Source organism: Diadema antillarum, unplaced genomic scaffold, assembly GCF_040938485.1.
Source record: "Diadema antillarum isolate AM-2024a unplaced genomic scaffold, OU_Dant_1.0 seq00001847_RagTag, whole genome shotgun sequence".
NCBI lineage: Eukaryota > Metazoa > Echinodermata > Echinoidea > Diadematoida > Diadematidae > Diadema > Diadema antillarum.
In genome coordinates this window covers 67,522-89,462 of record NW_027272519.1, presented here as the reverse complement: position 1 = coordinate 89,462, position 21,941 = coordinate 67,522, and the positions used below count along the sequence as shown (strand labels likewise).

At 40.0% G+C, this 21,941-nt stretch overlaps 2 protein-coding genes across 2 annotated transcripts in view; both read right to left on the bottom strand.

Moving 5' to 3' along the window:
* The window catches only part of LOC139712722 (midasin-like), a 97,397-nt gene extending 82,186 nt beyond the window's left edge, over nucleotides 1–15,211 (bottom strand). The window contains exons 1-15 of the mRNA XM_071624520.1: nucleotides 15,044–15,211; nucleotides 13,852–14,061; nucleotides 13,362–13,433; nucleotides 11,562–11,725; nucleotides 11,061–11,175; nucleotides 10,162–10,409; nucleotides 8,822–8,903; nucleotides 7,991–8,199; nucleotides 6,950–7,162; nucleotides 5,815–6,032; nucleotides 4,440–4,561; nucleotides 3,504–3,640; nucleotides 2,847–2,951; nucleotides 1,635–1,748; nucleotides 1,017–1,164 (exon numbers count right to left, since the gene is read on the bottom strand). Of these exons, the coding sequence (XP_071480621.1) occupies nucleotides 1,017–1,164; nucleotides 1,635–1,748; nucleotides 2,847–2,951; nucleotides 3,504–3,640; nucleotides 4,440–4,561; nucleotides 5,815–6,032; nucleotides 6,950–7,162; nucleotides 7,991–8,199; nucleotides 8,822–8,903; nucleotides 10,162–10,409; nucleotides 11,061–11,175; nucleotides 11,562–11,725; nucleotides 13,362–13,433; nucleotides 13,852–14,061; nucleotides 15,044–15,211 (2,325 nt within the window). The remainder of the gene's footprint in view (nucleotides 1–1,016; nucleotides 1,165–1,634; nucleotides 1,749–2,846; nucleotides 2,952–3,503; nucleotides 3,641–4,439; nucleotides 4,562–5,814; nucleotides 6,033–6,949; nucleotides 7,163–7,990; nucleotides 8,200–8,821; nucleotides 8,904–10,161; nucleotides 10,410–11,060; nucleotides 11,176–11,561; nucleotides 11,726–13,361; nucleotides 13,434–13,851; nucleotides 14,062–15,043) is intronic.
* An 834-nt stretch (nucleotides 15,212–16,045) lies between these two features.
* LOC139712720 (midasin-like) lies at nucleotides 16,046–21,370 on the bottom strand. Its single transcript, XM_071624519.1, has 5 exons — nucleotides 21,251–21,370; nucleotides 18,819–19,042; nucleotides 17,671–17,743; nucleotides 16,993–17,126; nucleotides 16,046–16,157 (listed from the first exon to the last, which is right to left on the bottom strand). Exons 1-5 carry the CDS (start codon nucleotides 21,356–21,358, stop codon nucleotides 16,046–16,048), a joined length of 651 nt encoding a protein of 216 aa, XP_071480620.1. The 5' UTR covers nucleotides 21,359–21,370.
* Nucleotides 21,371–21,941: the final 571 nt, after the last annotated feature.

Genomic DNA, 21,941 nt, shown 5'->3' with positions numbered 1-21,941 from the left:
TTTTTAAAAATAAATTCTTGGGATGATATACCTAAATAATTATTAAGAAATGTATCAAGTAGATCTTGAAAATAAACAGTACAAGTCAACGAAACTACGCTTCAAAATTCGATCATCACGGCTCGGCAAAGTCGACTGTAGGTCGCCATTGTTAGATGGTCTCCCTCTCTCTCTCTTTGTGTATGTACTGTGTGTGAACAATTTTTGAGTGTTCAATACCATTCGTTGCTCAGCCAATGACTCGAAACAATGCATGTATATCTAGTCATATCGACGGCTGTGTATGGACCTATATGTGGCAATGCGATATGAGAGGACTCGAGCGCATAATCTGTCCATGTTCTTGCGATGATTTGGGGATGTTTAGGGATGTTAAAATGTCTGAAGGTAGCAATTTGGAAGAAAATTTGATGTAATGTATGTTAATCATGTTGGAAGTAATGTGTAATTCATGTGTGTTTGTGTAGGATTTCTCAAGGAGTTGGGAATCCCCCTTTCCTCCCGTAATTATTTTTAAAAAAATCACGGGGAGATTGCGTCCGGATAATAGAGAGATCCGGATAAAGGGAGACCGGATAAGAGAGGTTCAACTGTACTTATGTTTCAAGTCGTACAAGATTGATAATGTGGGCTGATCAAATTTATGACTCATTCTCTCATTGATAAATTGCAGGGGCACCCAACCCCTGCATGACATCCCCCCCCCCCCCCTTCATAAATTCCAGACTCCCACAGAAATCCAAGAAGAAGCTCTTATTGGCATCAGCTGGTTCCGTTGGTTCTTATTGGTTTCTTATTGAAACCAACAGGAACTCCATCCAGAAGTACTGTACAGCACTTAATTGCTTACCTATATTAAACAGCATCAGAAATCCAACAGAAACCCACAGACTTCGAACCAACAGGATGTCCAGTAGGTCTTATTGGTCCCGTTGGTTTCTGTTGGTTTTTCTGGTTTCTATCGGTTTCCTATCGGAACCAATAAACACTAACCTTACAGATGCAGTTGACCTTACCTCAAAGAGAGACCTAGGGAGGGAGTCACACTGGTTGACTGAAGCCAGCTGCAGGGCACGGCACAGGGTCCGCAGGCTGTAGTGGGGTCGGTGGCCTGTCCCATCGGTCAGTTTCTGGATGGCCTCCTTCCTTACAGACAGGTAGAATCTGAACAAAGAGTTTGCAGCGGAAAAGAAAGCAATGACCCCATGAATTCTGAGTTGTGACAATCATTTCACGGCAGAGGGGAAGACATACTTGTATATGTGCAAAGTACAAACCAAGCTGAACTTTTCAATGAAGTCATCATATCAAGTGTGCAGACACACATACACACAAATGAACTTGTAAACATTGTGACAGGTCTGTTACCACAAAAGTCTGAGTAGTAAAAACCTCTTTTATGGTGACATTTCCTTTTTCATTATTCTCCAAACTCTGAGTCTTCAAATTGTGTATGTATCTTATTGAAAAAACAAGACCATAGGCAGTGGTAAAAAAGAAAGAGCCTTGAAAATTCATATTTATGCTTCAGATGCATTTAACGGGATTAGATATTGAAATACAATGAGTTCAAAATTGCACAATATCATACAAAATTACTGCTGTGACAAATGATGAATGGAGCAGTCACTCACTGGACAATGCCTTCCACTTGGGCCTCTGTGATGGACTGTGCCCTCAGGTAGCTCTTGGTCAGTATCTGTAGGTCACTGACCTCCTCCAGTTCATCCACATAGAACTCTGTGAATCTTAACCGAAAACAAAAACACAATTTGTATGACAATTCCATAATTTCCCTCTCTTTTCTCTTCAAACTTCCCACAGCTCACAACAAGAGAGTATCTTTGGAAAATGCATTTGCGCCTCTTGTTGTTGTTTTTTCATTGTAAACTGAGATTACTTGTTTGGGAGATGTGCGACAAAAGACAGGAACCACAAGCAGGACTGACAAACACAATTTCGACACTTCAGCATACCGCAGATGGAGGGAATGATCTCAAAGAAGGGTGGCTGATAATATACATTAGAAAGCAGTTTGATGCATTAGGTGTACAGGACATGTGACATTCCATCTGATACACAGTGCACACACACTACTCATACTTTATTCCTGCACTCTCTGAAGACTTGTCTTACACACATTTTATTTATACAAATAACTACTTCACGTGCCACAAATATGAAGCACTTATCTCAAAAGTCTTTTTTTTAAGCTCTTGATTACTTCTGAGAAAACAAACAACCAGACACAAAGGCATATAGCTGAGATTAGCTGGCAGTCTCGTCATAGTGTCATTCATTTCCGCTCTCCACTTGCTAATAATTTCACACAGCGACATAATGAAAATGCTTGGAAAAATTAACATATCCACAGCAGTTCCACTTTTTTTTTTCTTTTTCCTTTCCTTTTCATCCATCAGGAGAAATCTTTCTTTAAAATTTAGTCACTGTTATCAAATCTTCAACATCCTGTGGTAAGAGGTATGTGAAATGGTTTGGCAGAGAGTGGAACGTGGAAGAGGTCTAGTAAGATGGAAGAAGGAGAGATAATGGTTAAAGTTCATGTATCTTAACAACTCAACTGTCTGACAGGCTTGCCCTATTCCAGTTTTGTTCAAAAGTTTCATTATCGTTTTCATGGTTTCCCTGAAAAATGTATGCACAAAAGACAAAGCGCATGCTACAGGATCCCTTCAAAAGTTTTAAAAATGCCAAAAAGTGATTACATTTTGAATTTCAGTTTTCTGTCCAAAATCTGTACGTTAAAGTTTAATAACTGAATCAAAGTTCCATGTTCTGCAATGATACACTGACTCTGGCAGAAGCAATTACCAATCGAGCCTTACCTATTTCTGATCCCCGGAGGGAGCTCTTTCTTGCCGACATCAGTGGCAGGATTCATGCAGGCAAACAGACGGAAGTCTCTGTGCCTCACTACAGGCTTGGTGTCCCTGAAAATAGAAAAGTCAGAGAAGTGATGAGTCTTAAGCCACATGGAACATTGGCAATAAAAAAAGACAGAATCATATGCTGCACTTCCCTATGACAGTATTGTATATGCCATATATTTAGTGAGTTTAATTTTTAACATAACAGGATTTCCCAACAATTTTGCGAGTGGTTAAATTCGTACAATACAGGACTGAACAGATAAATGTATGCATGCTCATCACATTTGTGTCAGGATCAGAGCTAATATCTCTGCGTGTTTTTAAATTAATAATGGCACCTGACTTGCGAAATTCACGAAAATGAAAACCTCACGAAATTTTCAGCATATACATTGTACAGTATTCGAAAAGACAAACCACAAAATGCAAAAGATACAAAATATGGCTCAGTATTGCAATGCATTCAAATCATGGTCAGTCTGGGTAAAGCATAGGGCTTGCGGAAGACACCTTCATCAAATCAGGTTTCCATGGCAACCAACCGAGAGGATGATAAATCACTGGAAAGCATCCTCCTCCCCACTCCTGCAGAAGAAGGGTACTTTTGCTTACCCCCTTTCCATGAGGACAAGGGACCCCTCAGTGCCTTCCAGGAGACTGCTAAGACACTCCAGGGTCTCGGCCGTGGCTAGGTTGATCTCATCCAGGAGAATCCAATCACCGGCTTTCAATGCCTTCACCAAAGTTCCCTACAGTGAGGAGTTTGTCAAACAAATTCACCAATTACTCACAACAACAAAAAATGAACACTACAGTCCTTATATTTTAGTATAAATAGATTACTAAACTCTTAGCTATACTTGACAACTGAACTATGAACAAATTAGGTTTTAGAAACTAGAAGGCCTATAATCTTTGCAATAATTCTTCAATGCACATATCAGTCTTGCACTGTTTTTGTTGTTTTTTTGTTGTTTGTATTTTGTTTGTAGTTGTTTTTTATCTGTATACATGTTGTATTGTCAGGCATGCCATTTACAAGCTGTGATTTCTGTTGTGATGCCCCTTTCAACGTACACGAATTGTCATCACATTTAGATTGTCATTGTAATGATTTGGTGTTGAATGAAACACATGTTATTTGAATTGAAAAAAAAAAAGAATATATATTTACAAACAAATTCTGTCACTCTATCATTCTCTTTTGTCGACAAAATGGCCTCTTTATTTCTCTCTTTCTTTCCTGACAGACACTACTCCCCACGTCAATTTAATAGTGTCTTGCTCTTTTCTCCTTTCCTTCTCTCACTCTTTATCTGTCCTTTTCCTCTCATCTTTCTTCCTATACAACATCCTACTTTTTTCCTATCCATTTTCTTCTCTTCCTCTTTCTCCATATCTGGGCCCTGTCCCAAGTGAAAAGTTGAGATCAAACCTAAATCAGTGAATCAAACATAAGTCTGTGAAAACTCAGTTCTGATTGGCTGATAACTGATTTTGACCGCTTGGTTTTCTGACAACTCTGAAGACAATCTTTTGTTCTCTCACCTCAATGAAGGAAAAAGCCAGAGCATTTTCGGAGTGCTGAATCTGGATGCCGAGTTGGTGTAACCTTTCACCCAGTGACCTCCACTGACCTTCAAGGACAACATCTTTTTTGCTGGCACCAGCTTGACCATACAAGAAATGGACAGTGAGAAGGACAAAATGAAAATGACGATGATGCCTTTTTCTCTATTCAATTACCATAATACTGAAACAAAGAAATTTAACACTAATATGATGAAAAACAAGTGCTTCCATGGGACTGGTACTAACCAGCCTTTGATCACTGAAATGTAAGTAAATTACTGTATATATTACAATGGCAATCAATAGGCAGTCCTAAATATCTTGCCAGCTTGATTAAGATTAATTATAAATTATTTATTCTGTAAAAGAAATGATTTGAGAGCTTAAAGTTTATCTGAATTTTTTGAACATTTGCTTGAAAAATCTGAGTTCATTATTCTGACTAATTTGCTTTAATATCCTGTCTTCAGTTTGTTTGATTTTCTTTTTCTATCGAAAACACTAATCTTGTTGAAATTAATTATCCAAGAAGATGGTCCATAATCCTTTTATCGTGACATCAACATCATCTTCTTCAAAATGAGGGCACTACACTGGAGATGGTTACATTTTAAACAGTAAAACAAGTTGGATGTGACCACTCATACAACATGCATTTAAAGGACAAGTTCACCTTCATAAACATAAGGATTGAGAGAATGTAGCAATATTAGTAGAACACATCATTGAAAGTTTGAGGAAAATCAGACAATCCGTTCAAAAGTTAAGAATTTTTGAAGTTTTTGTGCAGTACCCGCTGGATGAGAAGACTACTGCAGTGTATGAATAACTTAGATGTCACATGCGTACAACAATATAAGGAAAATATAAAGAGAATTTCACAAAATTCCATCTTTTGAAAAAAGTACACATTCCCCTGACTCGTTACCGACAAAATGTTATGGATAATATTATTCCCCCTGCCTTTAGAAAGAGGCAAGTCAAGTGCACTTTTATTATGCCAAAAAAGTGAAAATATGTTGAATTTTCTTTTACATTTTCTTTATACTGTTGTACGCATATGACTCACAAGCTGTAGTAGTCTCCTCATCCAGCGGTTCCAACACAAAAATTTAAAAAATTCATAACTTTTGCATCGATGGTGCAATTTTCCTCAACCTTTCACTGATGTGTTCTACTAATATTGTTGCATTTTCTCAATCCTTATGTTTATGAAGGTGAACTTGTCCTTTAAGCTCAAAACTGTAAGGACCAATGCCTCAATGCTACTGAAAAAAATAAGGGAACAAAAAAAAAAATATCAAAGCTTGACATCAGAAGTGCTAGAAGGTTACAGATATTATCAACATACCCTGTTCTTTGTCGTGTGATCTCTGGAAGCGCTTGCAGGCAGCCTGCTGACTGTGGGACATCAGTTGGACCAGCTCCCTCCACCTCTGTTGGGTGAAACACTGCTGGATGTGGCCCAGGAACTGCAAGTTCTGCTTCACGGAGAAGGTGGCGCGGAAAGCGTCCTCGAACGCCTCGCGCACAGGCGCCACAACTTGCCTGAGGTCGACGGGCTTGAATCTGGGAGAGCACGGTCGTCATCATTGCATCATACATCAAAATGACAAATGTCAAAAAGAGGCACAGAGTCTGGCAGAATTAGCAACTGCCAATGGATGGCTACCACTATAAATAACCTGTGTTTCTCTTCCTTCACTGTTAAGTAAACTTTGAGGACATCAATATCACTGCTTTACCAACAATTTGAATAAATTATCATTACAGTGAAGTGGAAATATTGCTGACAGGCTCTCTAACTCTTGGAATTACATTGTAAAAGGTGCTTTCACTCCCTTCTGATATGCAATGTATTACGACTTACGTTGCACACTCAAAAAAAAAGGAATACATCTTAAACTTTTTCTAGGAAAAAAAGAAGGAGTAGAGACTACTGCAGAAAAGTAGAAACTAAATATTGGCTATCTACCAGTTGAGGTTCTACATGTAAGTCGCAGTGTGTGCTTGGTGGTGGATAAAACATTATCACTTTGTGAGTTGATGATGTCTATTAGATTTGCTGCATTAAGGCTAAAACATAGTTCTCAGAAAGGCTCAAAACTTAGGAACTTGTTTGCAATAAATCAAAAGGCTCTCTGAAGAAACTCGTTTGGCTTCCTTGATTTGCCTGGATAACAAGGTGTTTTGGAGCATTTTGAGATCAAAAGCGAGAAACAATAAATGTTGGTGTACCTGGTTTTTATACCTGAAGCACCCTCCCTGTTTACTGTAATTTGTTTTAACAGCATTATCTCCCACATTTCTCACGCATAGATCTCAATTTTAGAGCAAAAATCTCCAGTTTCCTGGAACTATGTTTTACTTTTGAAGTATTTTCACTGTGGACAAATTTGAGGGTTCAAAGAAGTGACCAGTGTCCGTCATCAACAATGGAGGAGACAGAGAAAAAAACAACGCAAACTTTTGCAATTTCTGCTTACCCTCCCAGGAGATCTGTGCTGTCACTCTGCTGGTTCATGTTGATGACCCTTAACCTCTGACCCAGAAGGTCGGCCAGGTACTGCACCGTTGATGTCTTTCCAGTGCCCGTCTCCCCAACCAGCAGCACAGGCTCATTCTGGGAGATGCAGCAGGCGATTCTCTCCACTAGGACGGCTGCCGGTCGGGTGAAGGCAAACTTGGATGAGCGGGGCCTGCAAAAGGGAGAATTACATAAGTCCTGTATAAATAGAAATCTTTGATGGCTGGATTTGTGTGTGTGTGTGTGCAATTTGCGCAACATAAAAGTAGTGCTAAAATAAGAGCCTGTGAATTTATTGCTTAGGATATTAATACTATTTTACATCTTTGATTTCAAGGTAAATATATTGGACAGATAAATTTGCTATAAGGTAATCTGTAGTTTTCTTTTCATTCGGTAGTCCTGCAGCACAAGCAAAATTACTGTTATAATGCAGACCAGTTACTGTTTACCACACTATGTGCTGCCAAATCCCTTAGCTGCCATGACACTGGTGAGCTGTTTGCAGTGCTCACTCAATTGTTGGGACTGTTTGCAAAAAAACAACAACCAACAACAAACAAACAAACAAACAAACAAGCAAACATCATCTTACCTAGCCAGGCACATAAAATTACTTAAGCACAAAATTTCCACTTTTACAGTACTCCTTTAACTCCATAAGAACTTGCAGGTCAGAAGTGCTTCTGTAAAGCGTTACATTCAAGTACATCTGGAAATATCACCAGGAAGGAATGTTGTTTTGAAACCTCTATAATACCGGACTATGTCTCCCAAAGGGTATATCTGAATTCAAGTACCCCACAAGACCATCTAAAGATGCTAAGGTAATCATTTCAGTGCACATTCACTGAAGAAAAAGTTGTGGTTAGTGTTAGGTTGCATCTCATCTTGTGGGATATACATGTACTCCTGTAATGTCCAATGCATGAATACTACAAGCAAAGGACAAAACATAATAGCTGAAAGGAAGCAATCATATTTTACTTTTAATACTCACATCTTTAGTGATATGCCGTCTCTCTCTTTCCGTTGCAGTTTTGCCCTCCCTGCCGTGATAGTAGAGTCCAGATCTTTGACCTCTGGTTTGTAGGTCGTGCAGTAGAACCTCGCCTTCTCGCGCGTGATGTTGACCTGACCTCCTATCACCTCGGCAACTGTGGCGCGCATCTCGGGCGTGGTGAGGGACCCACAGAAACAGTCTAATGCCTTAAAAAGAATATGGCAAGTTCAAAATCTCCTGTATTTGAAGTAAATGGCACCATATATGTATTTTCATTTTGTTTTCATTGCAATTTTGCCAAAGAAATCATTGATAATTATTCCTATCTACTCCCTCCAACTTTGTTTAGGGGGGGGGGGGGGGGGGGTATGATAATGATGAGAATAATTATGTGTTGCTGTCAACAGTGGAGGAACCAGGCGAAAGAAATAAAAAGAAAAAAAATGCTTTAACTTTGTAAAGGCTCCCCCTTTACGGAATTCCTGGATCCGCCCCTGGTCAAGGGCATTCAACATGAATAGATCAACAAATCGACAACAAACATCTTTAATACTCATTTCGGATCACACCCTGTGAGCTTTTTCACTCTTTATTTTTATAACAAAATAATCCTCCCCCTCCCCCTCCAAATGCATTTACAGTGGACATCACAAGAGATGTACACTGTACATGTATATCCCACCATAAAGCCAAATGGGCATTCGCGCTGGGGTGATTTGCCTAGAACTCGTATCATTTCCCAGACAGTGAAATTTCCATATTTCAAAATTGACAGACACTTGGGTTCATTGCAAACACTTCTTGTTATGATTTCATACATGTACATACCTCCAGGAAAACTCTGTTGGCTGTGTGGGATGAGTTGGCTTCAAAGTCTGTGACTATTCTTTCACACCACTTGATCAAATCTCTGGGAAATCAAACAAAACCAAAACAAAACAAAATAAAAACAAATCATGTATCGCTTACGCCATATATTTCTCAAGAATAATATTCAGGAAGTGAAAATTGTCAGACAATTTTGCAAGTGGTTGAATTCCTGAACAAGAACCACATTGACAGAACGAAAGAGAAAACATACCACTTTTTCACTGGAAAAGATATTGATTTCCAACCTTGAAACCAACATACACAAGTATACAATGCATTTGTGCTGTGTGAGGCAATATTTTGCGACTCTTTAATTTTGTAAGTATCTGCTGTATATTACTCACAGAATAAAAACACCGCAAAGTACACAACTCACACAGTAACAAGTGCCCACTGAAGAGGATCAAATATTGACTAAACCAAATAATCAACTTTCTAGTTTTGATTTTGTTGTGACACAGCCTGTCATGTCACATGCCTTCAAACAATCTCCATACCTTATACAAAGGATTCATTTTGGCACAATCTACTTTAACAAACACACATTCTTAGATATGGTCCTTCATTGCATCACATTCCTTCATAATAAGGGGCATGAGAGTACTTGCAGAAAAAAGTCTGAAAAAATTCCAAAAATTATGAAATATGTCTGGGAGTGCATGAAACTCTGAACATTTTAATTCATTTGAATTTCTGAAAAGCCAAAAAAGTGGATTTAACTGGGCAAAGTTTAAAAAAAAAATGATATGATATCAGATTAATCTCTGAACTCTCACATCCCTGCATAACTGATAACTGCATAACAGAGACGGCCCATTCCATTCTGAAACATTAAAGAATTAATCTTTTGTGCAGAAAGCAGCACAAAATCAAGGGCTGGACTTGTTGGACTCGAACCAACGACCTCCTAATCACTAGACTGGCATCATATTCACTATCTCTAGACTACCAAGATTCTGCCCGATAGCCAGTACTGATTCTGATCCCATACAGCAGCTTGTACTGTGCAACTGTCATCACTGGCTATTGGACACAACTTGGTAGTCTGGTGGATATGACGCCTGTAGTAGTCGGTCATAGGTTCGAGTCCAACCCGCGTATGTTACGCCCATAATTTTGATCACAGTTCTGTCGAAAAACACTGAACAATTGGTGTTTATTTATGATGATGAAGGGCAATTTGTCAATCAGTTGTAATAAAAACAACTTGAGGCAAAAATCTTATAATTTCAATAACTCAAAGGTAAGGGATAAAACTCAGCAGCTGAAGAGGAGGAAAACATCCCCCATCTCCATACCTGGTAGACACGAGTCTCATGCCGTGCGAAACCAGGTCCAGCTGGGATCTACTACGTTCGTCGAGCTCACTGGTACTACTCCTGCTGCTGCTTCCGCTGGTGCTGGCGCCCTCTGATGTTTCCGAGCAGCCCTCCTGCCCCAAGCGGGGGGTGTCCAGCCACGCCTGGTGTCTGGCGGTCAGCAGGCAGTAAATGTTGAGCAGCTTGTTGGTCACTGTGGTCAGTTTCGGGTACAGGTCAGTGATGACCTGAGAAAGTAGGTGAATGAATGGTGGTGGCACAAGTGTTCAAAATACAACAATGGGCAAACCATGATATACTTTGAAATACAGTGTACACTGAAATCTAAAGATGATTTAATCTACAATGTAAGCGCAATGGACTGTAACCACCTGATAACCATTTTGATATAAGCTGAGGTAATTAATCAATTGCTCACTTCATACATTAAAAATATAAGGGTTCAAAAAAAAAAAACATTTTCAATACACACAGGTTCATAGTGCTCAAGTACTCTGAAAGTGAAAAATTTTGAGCAATAAGAAAGCGGTGAAAAAAAAAAAATTAAATTAAAAGCACACAGAATTTATTGCTTGTTATATGTAACACCACTTTGCGTTTTGATTCCATGGGATTAAAAAGAGGCGAAATTCACCTCACCCAAGCATGAAAACTTGCATGCCGTTGGGCAAAAATTTCCTCTTTTACAGTATTCTACATAAAGGTTAGTACGAAAACATGTATGATGTGATGTAAGGGAGAAATAACTGCGTGTGTGACCAGACACGGTGTGAAACTATCCATTTATTGATTTACCCAACATCTCAAAGTCAAACTTCTCTAATATGAGGTGGTGCTTGTCAGAGAAGAAGCTAACAATCTCTGTCATCACAGAATACCTGATGGAGCTCATCCCGAGAGAGAGGTTCCACATGGACTCGCGTCCACAGTTGGTCCAGCATTGCACCATGGGATACCTGTTGTCTGTACAGGCCTCCACTGCTGCTGAGCAACCTAAAAGACAAGGATTTGAGCTTTAGAAAAGTAACCATTGTTTCAACATGCTTTTTGTACCTGCACTATAAACTTGGACTGATATTGGAGTTAATATTTGGAAACATTTGACATATTGAAATTTGTTAGAATTTCAGACTTTTGACGTTTCAAATGTATCGCCAGAGCAGACATACATTCAAGTCAAAACCAGATATATGCAAATTTGAGGTGGTGATGTCATCACATGCTCTTCCTAAGCCCCTCCCCCATGTGTGATCAACTACAGTGTACACAAAAGTAGAATGTTTCAGACTGACTCCTGGATTACTGCACTTCTGTTTGATCAGATTTCAGATTAGCTCTTGGTAATGGCAAACAGATCTTGTCAGGATCGGTGGGCAAACCTCTGGGTGGCAAAGAGGCGGAATCCCGGCGCGGCTTTGACGACATTCCCGTGGCCGGGCACCGAGAGCGTCCTCGACTCGAGCAGCGGGAGGAGGACAGAAATGACGTCCATCGGAGCGTAGTCGATGTCCTCTAGAAGAATCCAGTGGCCCTGCCTGACGGCCTGTGGATGAAAATTCAACTTGAGAATTTGAGTGATGGAAAAGCGCAGGGATGATGGCTCATCAAACTTGAACAAAAAAGCTTTCAATAGCACTTTTCTATGACAGTCTTGAGCAAAACAGCAATCGTGACAGAGAAAGTGAAAGTTTCTTTTATTTGTGGTTCATTTGTGCATTTTTCTTGTTGCTTGTTTTTGTTTTTGTTTTTGTTTTTCTCAACTGCAGAAAATGTACAGTAAATGTGAAATACTTGACAATGAGATTACCAAAAATCTCATGCACTACTGAACTAGCATACAAGTAAGCTGTGCAAATACTTCTGAGAAAAAGCAAAATCCATATAGAAATACTCTCATCCATTTAAGTATCATTACTTTATTGAACTGTTTTAAATATGTATGGAAAATTAATTGCAGGGGGATTTTTCTACATTTATTTTACATACATGGATAGAGGCAATACACTGAATCATGCATAACAATCAAGTCTCTGAAAAGTGAGCAAAGAAAAAAACCTTCACACAAACAAACGAACACAAATGAGACGAAACTACACATACTCTAATCTAACTTCACTCAAATTTATCCCATGGTCAGAGTATAGCATCTTCAAGTGGACACATGTCATGTATATGTACATGTACATTGTATTACAGACAGACACACTCATACACAAAAACAAATACTCAATACGCACGCATAATAACATACATTTCTAACGACAAAATTCATACCTCGGTTCCTACATGGGAAAATAGCCATACTGAAATGAATCAAATTGATTTTTGAACATTTCTACAAGTACTTCTTATTCTAAAGCTACATTCTATTTCATATGAGAAAAAGAGAATATTCAATATTGTAAAGATACACTACAGCAAATTCCCACTCATAACAAGTCCACCATAATGGAACATCACGCTTGCGAGATACAGTCCAACCTCAGTTATCTAGCCATGTCAGCACCAGTGGCTATCCAAATGAGATACGTTGCCAGATACATGTCAGCTAGATCTGCCAAAGTCCAACACTTGATGGCAAGTTGTGTTGGGCTAGACACAATGCCTAGTCAATTTGCTTTTACTACCAGTGACTTTATACAAGCATATTTGCATCCGCCTTAGTTAAAATCATGTGGATATAAAACAAAATGCTTCTTCTTATATGCCCTATGCTTTTTGCGGTTGCTGAAAAGCACAGCTCATAAAACCTGGGAGGTCTCTCTCTACGATTGTACCTTCATTCTCACTGATCAGATCATCAGACAAGAGGCATGCTTTTCCCTCCTACTAAAAGTAATTTAGTTGGTATGACGTCACATCAAATCATAGTGATCAGAGTTTTTGTGCCGACATTCTAATAGCCTAGTATTTGAAGAAATTTGCTATTTTGTAGTTGGTCTTACTTAACCCATTGAGGACTAGTCCCAGTTATTCCTAGGTTTCAGGTCCCAGGTAAATGGGAAACGCATGTTATCACTCTGTCTTCAACCAGTTAAGTTTCACACTGGAAATGTCCAGACATGTTGAAGACAATTGTGTGCAAGCCCAAGCCTGGATAATGGCGTGATCCAGAAGAGCCATGGCCAGATAAGAGAGGTCAGACCGTACACGCCGTACAAGTAAGTTATTCTGCTTGCCTGCGTCAGTGCACCTGGCTGCCATACAAACTCCCCTGGGATGTCTGTGCATCGGTAGGTACCGAGCAGTGCCTAAAAAAAAATTTCACCTTGAAAGTTGAGATGTACATTGAACAAAATACAATGAAAGGTAATAAACATATATTACTCTTTCACAAGCACATGACAAAGACATTCAGATCATGCATAAACACAATACACATTTAAAATAGTCAGAAGGTTCCCACCACTATTTGCACAGAAAATAACAGAAATTTCACGATATACAAATAAGCTCTCATTAGTGGGTCCATATTCCTATAACTGTATTTACATTAAACAAACAAAAAATTCCCAAAATATGAAACTTTGCTAAGAAATCAAAACGGGTCAAAAAAAAAATTTTCAGATGAATTTAATAATAAAACACAAGCATAACATTAGCAAAGTGGTGATGCACATTTTACAGATCTGTGTGTAATATGCCATAGGAAAGCAACAGGACTCTCACCTTGCTGTCTGTTTGGTCTCCAAGCTGGACTTTGGTGAGGGAGGGGGGACCAGTGCGCCCCGTCTGAGCTGCCAGGTGCTCCACTAGGGCGGTCTTGCCACACCCGACGGGTCCCTCCAGCAGGACGGCCCTGGACGTGGACACAGCCAGGGCAAGGCTACGCAGGTTCCTGCTGGTACTAGGCACTGGGACCAGATGGTGGGAGGGGCTCTGTGACCAGATGGACAAGATATTTGCAGAATTTAGATGCATTTATTTTTGACTCTTGCTTGCATTGTACCGATGACATTATAAGTTTGTTCATTTTGGGTTGTTATAATAATAACAATAATTTGACAAATTTGTATAGCGCAGCTACTATGTAAATATACTCTACTGCGCTGTGATGCAACAGAGCTCCTGACATTGTTACTGATTAGACACACAAAAAACAAATAACAAATTAATCAAAGGCTTCTGAAAAAAGGTAAGTCTTCAACAAAGATTTGAAGACAGCAAGTGAGGGACCTTCCTCATTTTCTCAGGTAATTTATTCCAAAGTTTTGGAGCAGCACAACTGAAGGCGCATTCCCCCAAAGTTACTTTTGTTTTTAAGTGAGGTTGCCTTAGAAGCAACTCTATGTTGTTATGTTTTTTGAAAAATTTCTACACACAGTGAAGGTGATATTCAAGGAGAATATTAAATATCTTATAGACCTGGCAGCATGAGAAAAATATTGAGTGGGAAGGCTGGCCCAGCTCTGATGTAATTGACAATTCTTCTACTGAATAGTGTCAAGCTGTATTACTGATCTCTACGTAAGTATCCACGTGCGACAGTCAAAGAATCTCGACTAAAGTCAACTGTTACCGATGAACGTACGCTTCGATGCACATACAGTTGTACATGTATTCATTCATGGTGCTACGCGATGTGGTTTTCGAATAAACCCCTCTGGACAACAAATAAGATTGATTCCATCGAGCAGCCCATGTCTCCCCACTGCACCAGGGGGCTGTTTCATAAAACTTGTCATCAGTGACAAGTTGTCATAGATGTGACAAGCTACTGAAATCCTTGCATCTGATTGGCTGAGAGCAAATTTGTCGTAGAAATGTGGCAGTTGTCACTGATGACAAGTTTTATGAAACGGGCCCCAGGTGTGTGTTGAAACAAGGAACAGAATAGCAATGTTACTCAGGACTTTCTTACCTTTCCTCTACCTTGTCCAACAAGCTTGGGAAGCAGGACACCGTGAACAGACACGATGGCATCACTGCAGCTCTGTGCAGACATCAGATGGTGACCAGTGTCCATCTCTGTTTCATGCCTTTCTTCATCTGATGTTAAGTCCTCTAACACAAGACTTGGTGCTTTCATGCTATCTTGTGCATCACTACCACAGGAAGAAACAAACAAATAAACAAATAACTACATGAAAAGTGGAGTAATGAACCTCCGTATTAACCTGCGTATTAACCGCACTTTTTTTCCTTGCCATGGACTACCCTCAAAATGGGGGATGCATTTGATACATGGTTCTTTTTCTTTTTCTCCTACTTGCACAGAACAAATGTGTCCAGTCAATAGCTTTCGCTCATGATTGCTGGTTCATGTACATCGACCGAACCATAAAGGGTTAACATCATTGCCCATTTTCTGGTGCAGGTACATATCGGGCAGACCACTTCATTGGGTTTGCACCCTGCTGTTAGTGTTAGCAGAAGTGTGACTGGTAGCATTCTGGACAATATGCACATCAAACTTACACCAGTAAAACATACAGCACATTGTTCCCTTTCTCATGATCACAATTTGCATTAAGTCATTAACATCTTCACTGACGGAAAAAAAAAGACTTGTTTGAAAACAATCTACAACACAAAAATTCTTCGGAAATCTTACACCATAAGGCCTCCTAACTGTTGAAATTACCAGTGTTAGTAATCAGGGCCAACAAGCTTTCAGTTTCAACATAAAGACAAAATAACTCATAAACTATTTCAGAGTGTTAATAACTATCACATTATCTACCAAAAACACAGCATGAATACACATCAAAGCAACCTAAGACCCAGTCTCACCCTGTAAGAACCCCTTTTTTGTTTCAAAGTCAGTGTGCACCCTAGGAGATAATACATGTCAATCCTACAGGCTGTGAGTCAAGCATGAGACCATTCATTTTGTACATGGACAGAACAATGTTTTCATTTTCTACCTTATCTGGTGGTGACGAATCTCTTCCTCCATGAAGAGAGAGTGGAAGAAGTTCTGGCGACATTGGCCGCCCATCCTGGAGATGAGCGCAACAGTGCAAGCGGCGTGCCTGAGAAAGAAAATCCAGTTTGCTGTCGTTAAGCCACAAAAATATCACATAAAACTGACACTTTTTGTGAAGTAAAGCTGCCCACAATTAATCAGATGACTTGCAAGTAAGACTTGTGCTCTGATTAAGAAACTCCCCTGACTAAAAAGAGGTCAAAAGTTTACAATGTTAGGAGGCCTGGCCAGAGTGGGACTAGGATCATCACATCTGCAGACAACATGAAATGCTGCCTAGCAGCAAATCCTGAGCTACTGTTGAACATGTGTGTTCACACACACAGTTTTTACAATTGGTGAAAGATTTTTAAATTTTTCTGTCGTATGGCAAAGTTTTGTTGAAAATTTGTGGAATTTTCTTTGTTGCAGTTCTCAGTTTCCATGAACACTCAATGATGACTTTGTCCCTGTTGAGTGATACCGCTAAAGTGATACAAGTAACATGTATTGGAATTAATGCCAACGTCAGTGTTTGTAGTAGTCCTATTTATGCATGTACAAAATATGAGTCCCAATAACATGTAATTCAGTTCATTCTTTCACTCAATTTCATCTGGCAGACTGCAATACAACACAGTCACTTATTAGAATACTTTAGTGTCAAGTCCTATGGAAAAAATGTCTAAACCTCTCCCAAAGCAGGATAATGAAACACTTCTTTTGTGACTGACTTCTCAATGTATCACTTTGACACACAAAATCTCACAAATTAGCAAAGCATTTCAAGGCTATTGAGAGGATTACAAAAATACAAGGGCTGCAGGTAGTAATAATCAAGTATTCCTTGAGGTGTATCAAGCTACAAAAAACTAGGTGTGGTCAGCAGATTTTGTCCATACCATCTAGTTTCAGCATCTTTTGATCCGAGTAGAGTCAGGAAAGGGCTCCAGTCCCACTGGCCAGTGTATGCCTCCGGGGAGTGCTCCACCAGGCGTCTGGTCGTCAGGGCAACATTCCTGGTGGCCTCACCTGTCTGCTCAAACAAAAATAATATGGGTCATTACTTTAATAGAGGAAAAAGAACCTGCATTGAAAATGGCTGGTTAACTGTAGATATGGAAATATTTCGTTCACAGTCTGGCCTCATGTTTGCTGGCTAAAAACAGAACACAGAGCTCGGCTAAAGCCATTCGATTGCTTAACCCGTTTCCTACGGGACCCTGGTGGTCTGTGTACTAAGTCTATGGGGATTTCAGAAGTCAGTATGGAACAGGTTAAAATGGTCCAGCAGCAAGGGCATTCTTGGCTTAAGAATTCTATCTACCTCATGCTCTCTAATCACAATGGAAACAAAACAAAACAAAACAAAACAAATTGAGCTGATTGGGTAAAACTTGGGTAAAACTATCAAGTACGGCCAGCCCACTGTCAACCACACCATGCACACTCAAAGTCATAACCTAACAAGAACCCACACACCCACACACACACACACACACACACACAGACAAAAGCACACTTGAACACAAATAAATGCAAAAGTCCAAAGAGGGAAACTGTTATTCCTTCAATTCTACCTTGCCCTTTGCTTTGGATTGCACAAGTCTCTCGAACACTGGCGGTGCTGTCTGCAGGTATTTCTGGATAAATCTGAAATAAAAAATAAAATATATATATATATACAGATATAATACGCTGTATATATTGTATATCCATGGGTTTGCATTTTCAAATAATGCTCATGTCACTCAAAATAATTTGAAGACCGACAAAGACATCACAGATGGTAGTAAATTTCTATTCAGTGAAAACACTTTACACACACTGCATTAAAAGTTTTCATTTCATAACTTACATGTATAGCTTCAAACCTAACAGCATTTCTGCAAACCATTATACTTACGGACAACATACAATGTATGATTTAGATTCTACCCTTGACACCATAACAGAGGGGGAAAAAAAGTATCAAATCTGCCACAAAGCAAAACAAGGAAAATAATCTACACAGATTCCTTTGCACTGAGGCACAAGGTACACTAAGGGAAGACTTTATTGTGCCAAATTATTCATAATCCACACTAAGCAAAAACAACATTTCATTTCAATACTACACACTGTCTCACGACTAAAACAAAATGTTAGGAAATCAAGAATTGTTGGGACAAGACAACCAATATTTCAATGCATTCTTGCAGCCTTCCAAGATTTTTCAGCTACTAAATAAATCATACACATTGTGTACTTGCTATCCCAATTTGTTTGTTTACAAACATTTCACCTTATATGAATACTTCTTGTTATACAGGCAAAATCTGGCTTTTGTTCCACGCTACATTGAATTGGGGGATGAATTCAAGCTCTTTACTAGCAGTAGCCAGACACAAACAATTGCATCACTGCTAGTAATATCTATACCAATATCAAACATTTACATTGTTATATACACTAAATCCTCATTTCCATTTTACAATTTAACAGAAATGTTGCTGAAATTTTGTTGTTCTAATGTTTTGATCAATGGAGACCAAATTCATTCTGATGCATTTGTGTTTTCTTGCTGTACCGGTACCTTATCAAATAAGATTGGAACATTGTCACTGGTTTTAAATGCTGAGGGGAGGGAATGCCATTTGTACGAAGTTTCCACCAGTGTTGTCAAGGCACAGTGTCTTGAGACACTAGCTTAGTTAAAGCGTCAGTATTGCGTCATCTGTGAACTCACGTGTTGGCATCTGGAAACGAGGCGACGAGTTCGGCACAGGCGGCACAGAGCTGTTCGTGCCTCTCCAGAGAGAAGCGCTGGGCTAACGAGCGCTGGAAGGCCCTCTCTAGCAGCTCAAGGAGAATGGGAGAAAAGGCCGTCGCTATGGTTACGGTCAGATCTGGAAGGAGCAGGTGGTCGCTGAGGCAGTCCAACAGATTTGTTCTGTCTTTACTTGTCCACACCTAAAGCAAATGTTACATTGAACATCAACCAATTATCATGATGTTAGTTGTAGATCTAGTGTGTTGTATACTTGAGTGTTTTGTGTGTGTGGGGGGGGGGGGGGAGGGAGGTTGTGTGTGGCTAACCTAAGCAGGGTTCGAAATTGGCAATGGTCCGCTGGCCATTGGCCACCCAAAATCATGTCGGACTAGCTAAAAATCATAAAATTCTGAAGTAACTAGTCCGTCTGGCTAGCCAAAATATTGCTTCAGTGTCAAAATTGATTCTAAGTAGTCCGCCTGGCTAGTTAAAAAAAAAGTTACGTGCGACCCCTGCAAGGACTTTTTTCTCAGCAAGCACAAAGTCAAAAATGTTGCATAAATTTACTTTAATCATGTCACCCCTCGACTGGCAGTAAGCATGGTACAGTTTGTAAGCTAGTAAAGCTTGGAGTCGAGTCCAAGATGGATAACCTCTGACTCGACTCTGTTGTTCATGATTCATTACATTAATATGCACAAATTGACAAAACTTTCTTATATCTCACTAGAGTAACTGCGTCAGTAAGCGGCAGTGCAGCCATTTGCGGCAGGTACAACATACACACACGGTAATATACCGCTAAACACAGCATTGCACTGTTACATGCACACTACACATATACTAACACACTAGCAATCAACAAAAACCAACCGATAAAATGGGCATGATCTCTGACGAAAGTGAAATTTTCTCACCTAAATGACAACATATCGCATCCAAAATAAAATTTTCGGCACTTCTTAACATAACAATTAAGAAATAATGGTCCAAGAAACTTTTTTTTGTCGTTTTTTCCCGATGCTCATGGATTTTGAAAACATATCCTCACATAAAATAGAACTTTCGTGAGCTGATGTGGGCCGCCATTTTTGTTCGGAAAGTGGATGTTACCATCGAAAAAATTCAGAAAAACACGAGAAAGACATCAACAACACCGCCAGAATTGCGATCTTGTTTGCGGCCAATGCATGTGCGCCCGCTATTTTCACTTGCTTTCGCAATGGGAATTGGCGCTTAGCAATGTTCGCGAGACATTGTACATCGTGCCGCAAGCAGAAATACTACGTCGCATATCGCCCTTATCGGCGAAAATTGTGCCGGGTTTTGCCCTGGTAAATCATGAAAACTGCGTTGGTCATGGTAAATTTCTTTTATGAAAACAATTGCGTTAATGAATAATCTTGTCTATGAAGTATGATATATGAAATGGTTGAAAATAATTTGCCTGATTTGTTTACAAGTTGGACAAAACCCTTAACAATGCTTAAACTGCCGCAAACTGAATATTTTACTCTAGACACTAGGCTAGTACCGGTACCCTTTTCTACACTACATAATGTAGCCTAACTTTAATCAGTACCGGTTTGACAGGGACCTCTACTTGTAAACACTGCTTGTTGAATGTTGTGACTCTCCTGTTTTGGCGTGTTTGGGGCTCAGCAGCTGCAGCTAAACTTTAGGTACCGTAAACTTACCAAATGTTCGCTTATACAGAGCTGGCTATTCAATTCCTTTGACCTTGGTCCCAGTTTTGGAAGAATTTGTCCCACTAAGCTAATGTGACATGAAATTCATTCCTGAGATTCATGCTAGTCAGTCTACTATCAATGGTCGCATGACGGGTTCCTATAGCAGAGACTCCAACTCTCCCGTTTTCGACGGGAGTCTCCCGCCGAAAGCCCATTTTTGCACAATCTCCCGTTCTCCCGTTTGAGATTTGATTTCTCCCGCCCTGGCTCTGTGTCTCCCGGTGGAAAGGATTTCTTACTTATTTCTATCGTATGTTGAAAAAATAGCCTTAGATAGCATCAGAGAACATCTAGAATCCTAGGAACTTCGCGCTTCGCACACATCAACTTGGAGTCTCCCGTTTGCTAGGGGTTTCGGGCGGGAGAATCTCCAGATCAGAAGGTGCTTGGGGTTGGAGTCTCTGCTATAGGCCTAAACAATAGTTATTCAATTCCTTGGAAGAATTTGTTCACATGACATTCATTTATAGCCCATTCCTGGCCCTGGCCAGCTGACCGCTATAGTATTAGTATAACATTACACGAATCGTCAATGAAAGGGTACGGGTTCTCGCTGGCGATGGCGTACCGGTTCGCGTCCGTGCCGTCGCCAAACTCACGGCCCAAAAAGCGATGAAAAGGCAAGACACAGCTGTTTCTTTCGAGAGGTGCACTTACCTTGCATTCTGAAGGCAACGCGTCCTCAATAAGATGTAAGTATGACGACTCCGAACTCCTCAAAGTTCGAAGAAATCTTTTCAAGTTGATTTCATGAAGTGAGTCCATGCTGGTGCAGAACGGGCGAACGAGAGACGTAGGCTCTAGTAGACTTGGCTCGCCTTCTCATTCACATCCCAGCTGCTAGCCCCACATGTATAGCGTGGTGGTGTATGTCAAATTTATGGAACATGTGGCGTGCGTGCTATGCGATGTCGCAATACATTATTTGCAAGCTGCAAAAAAAAAAAAAAAAAACTGTAAATACTGTACACGGGACGGGTGCCCAGATAGTGCTTACCTGCTGCAGGCAGGCAGCTGTGTGACCGTGTGGTAAGCACTATCTGGGCACCCGTCCCGCTTCATCATGAATATTCATCATCTACATGTATTCGTAAAACCGTGAAAATGCATAATTTTTTCATTTCCCGGCAGCATTTTTACATTTCTCGGCAAAACTGAACATTTTTCCATCTCCCGGCGAGACGTTTTAACATTCCCCGTTGATGCAATTTTTCGAGCTTTTTACATTTCCCGGCGATACGTTTTGCACGCATCCAGCGTTCTGCCATTTACTAGTCGTGGGTTGAAGTTGGCCGGAACGCGTGTTGTAGAGATGCCCCGTAAATTGCCACGGTCGGCCAGAATTTTG

Bases quoted from the DNA above. Each gene is read 5' to 3' on its own strand.
- LOC139712720 (XM_071624519.1), bottom strand. From the start codon at position 21,358: ATGGACTCACTTCATGAAATCAACTTGAAAAGATTTCTTCGAACTTTG. The intron at 17,127-17,670 runs GTAGAATTGAAG...TTGTTTGAGCAG, and splicing joins AATCCAAAGCAAAGGGCAAG to ACAGGTGAGGCCACCAGGAA. The intron at 16,158-16,992 runs GTATGGACAAAA...TTTCTTTCTCAG, and splicing joins AAAGATGCTGAAACTAGATG to GCACGCCGCTTGCACTGTTG.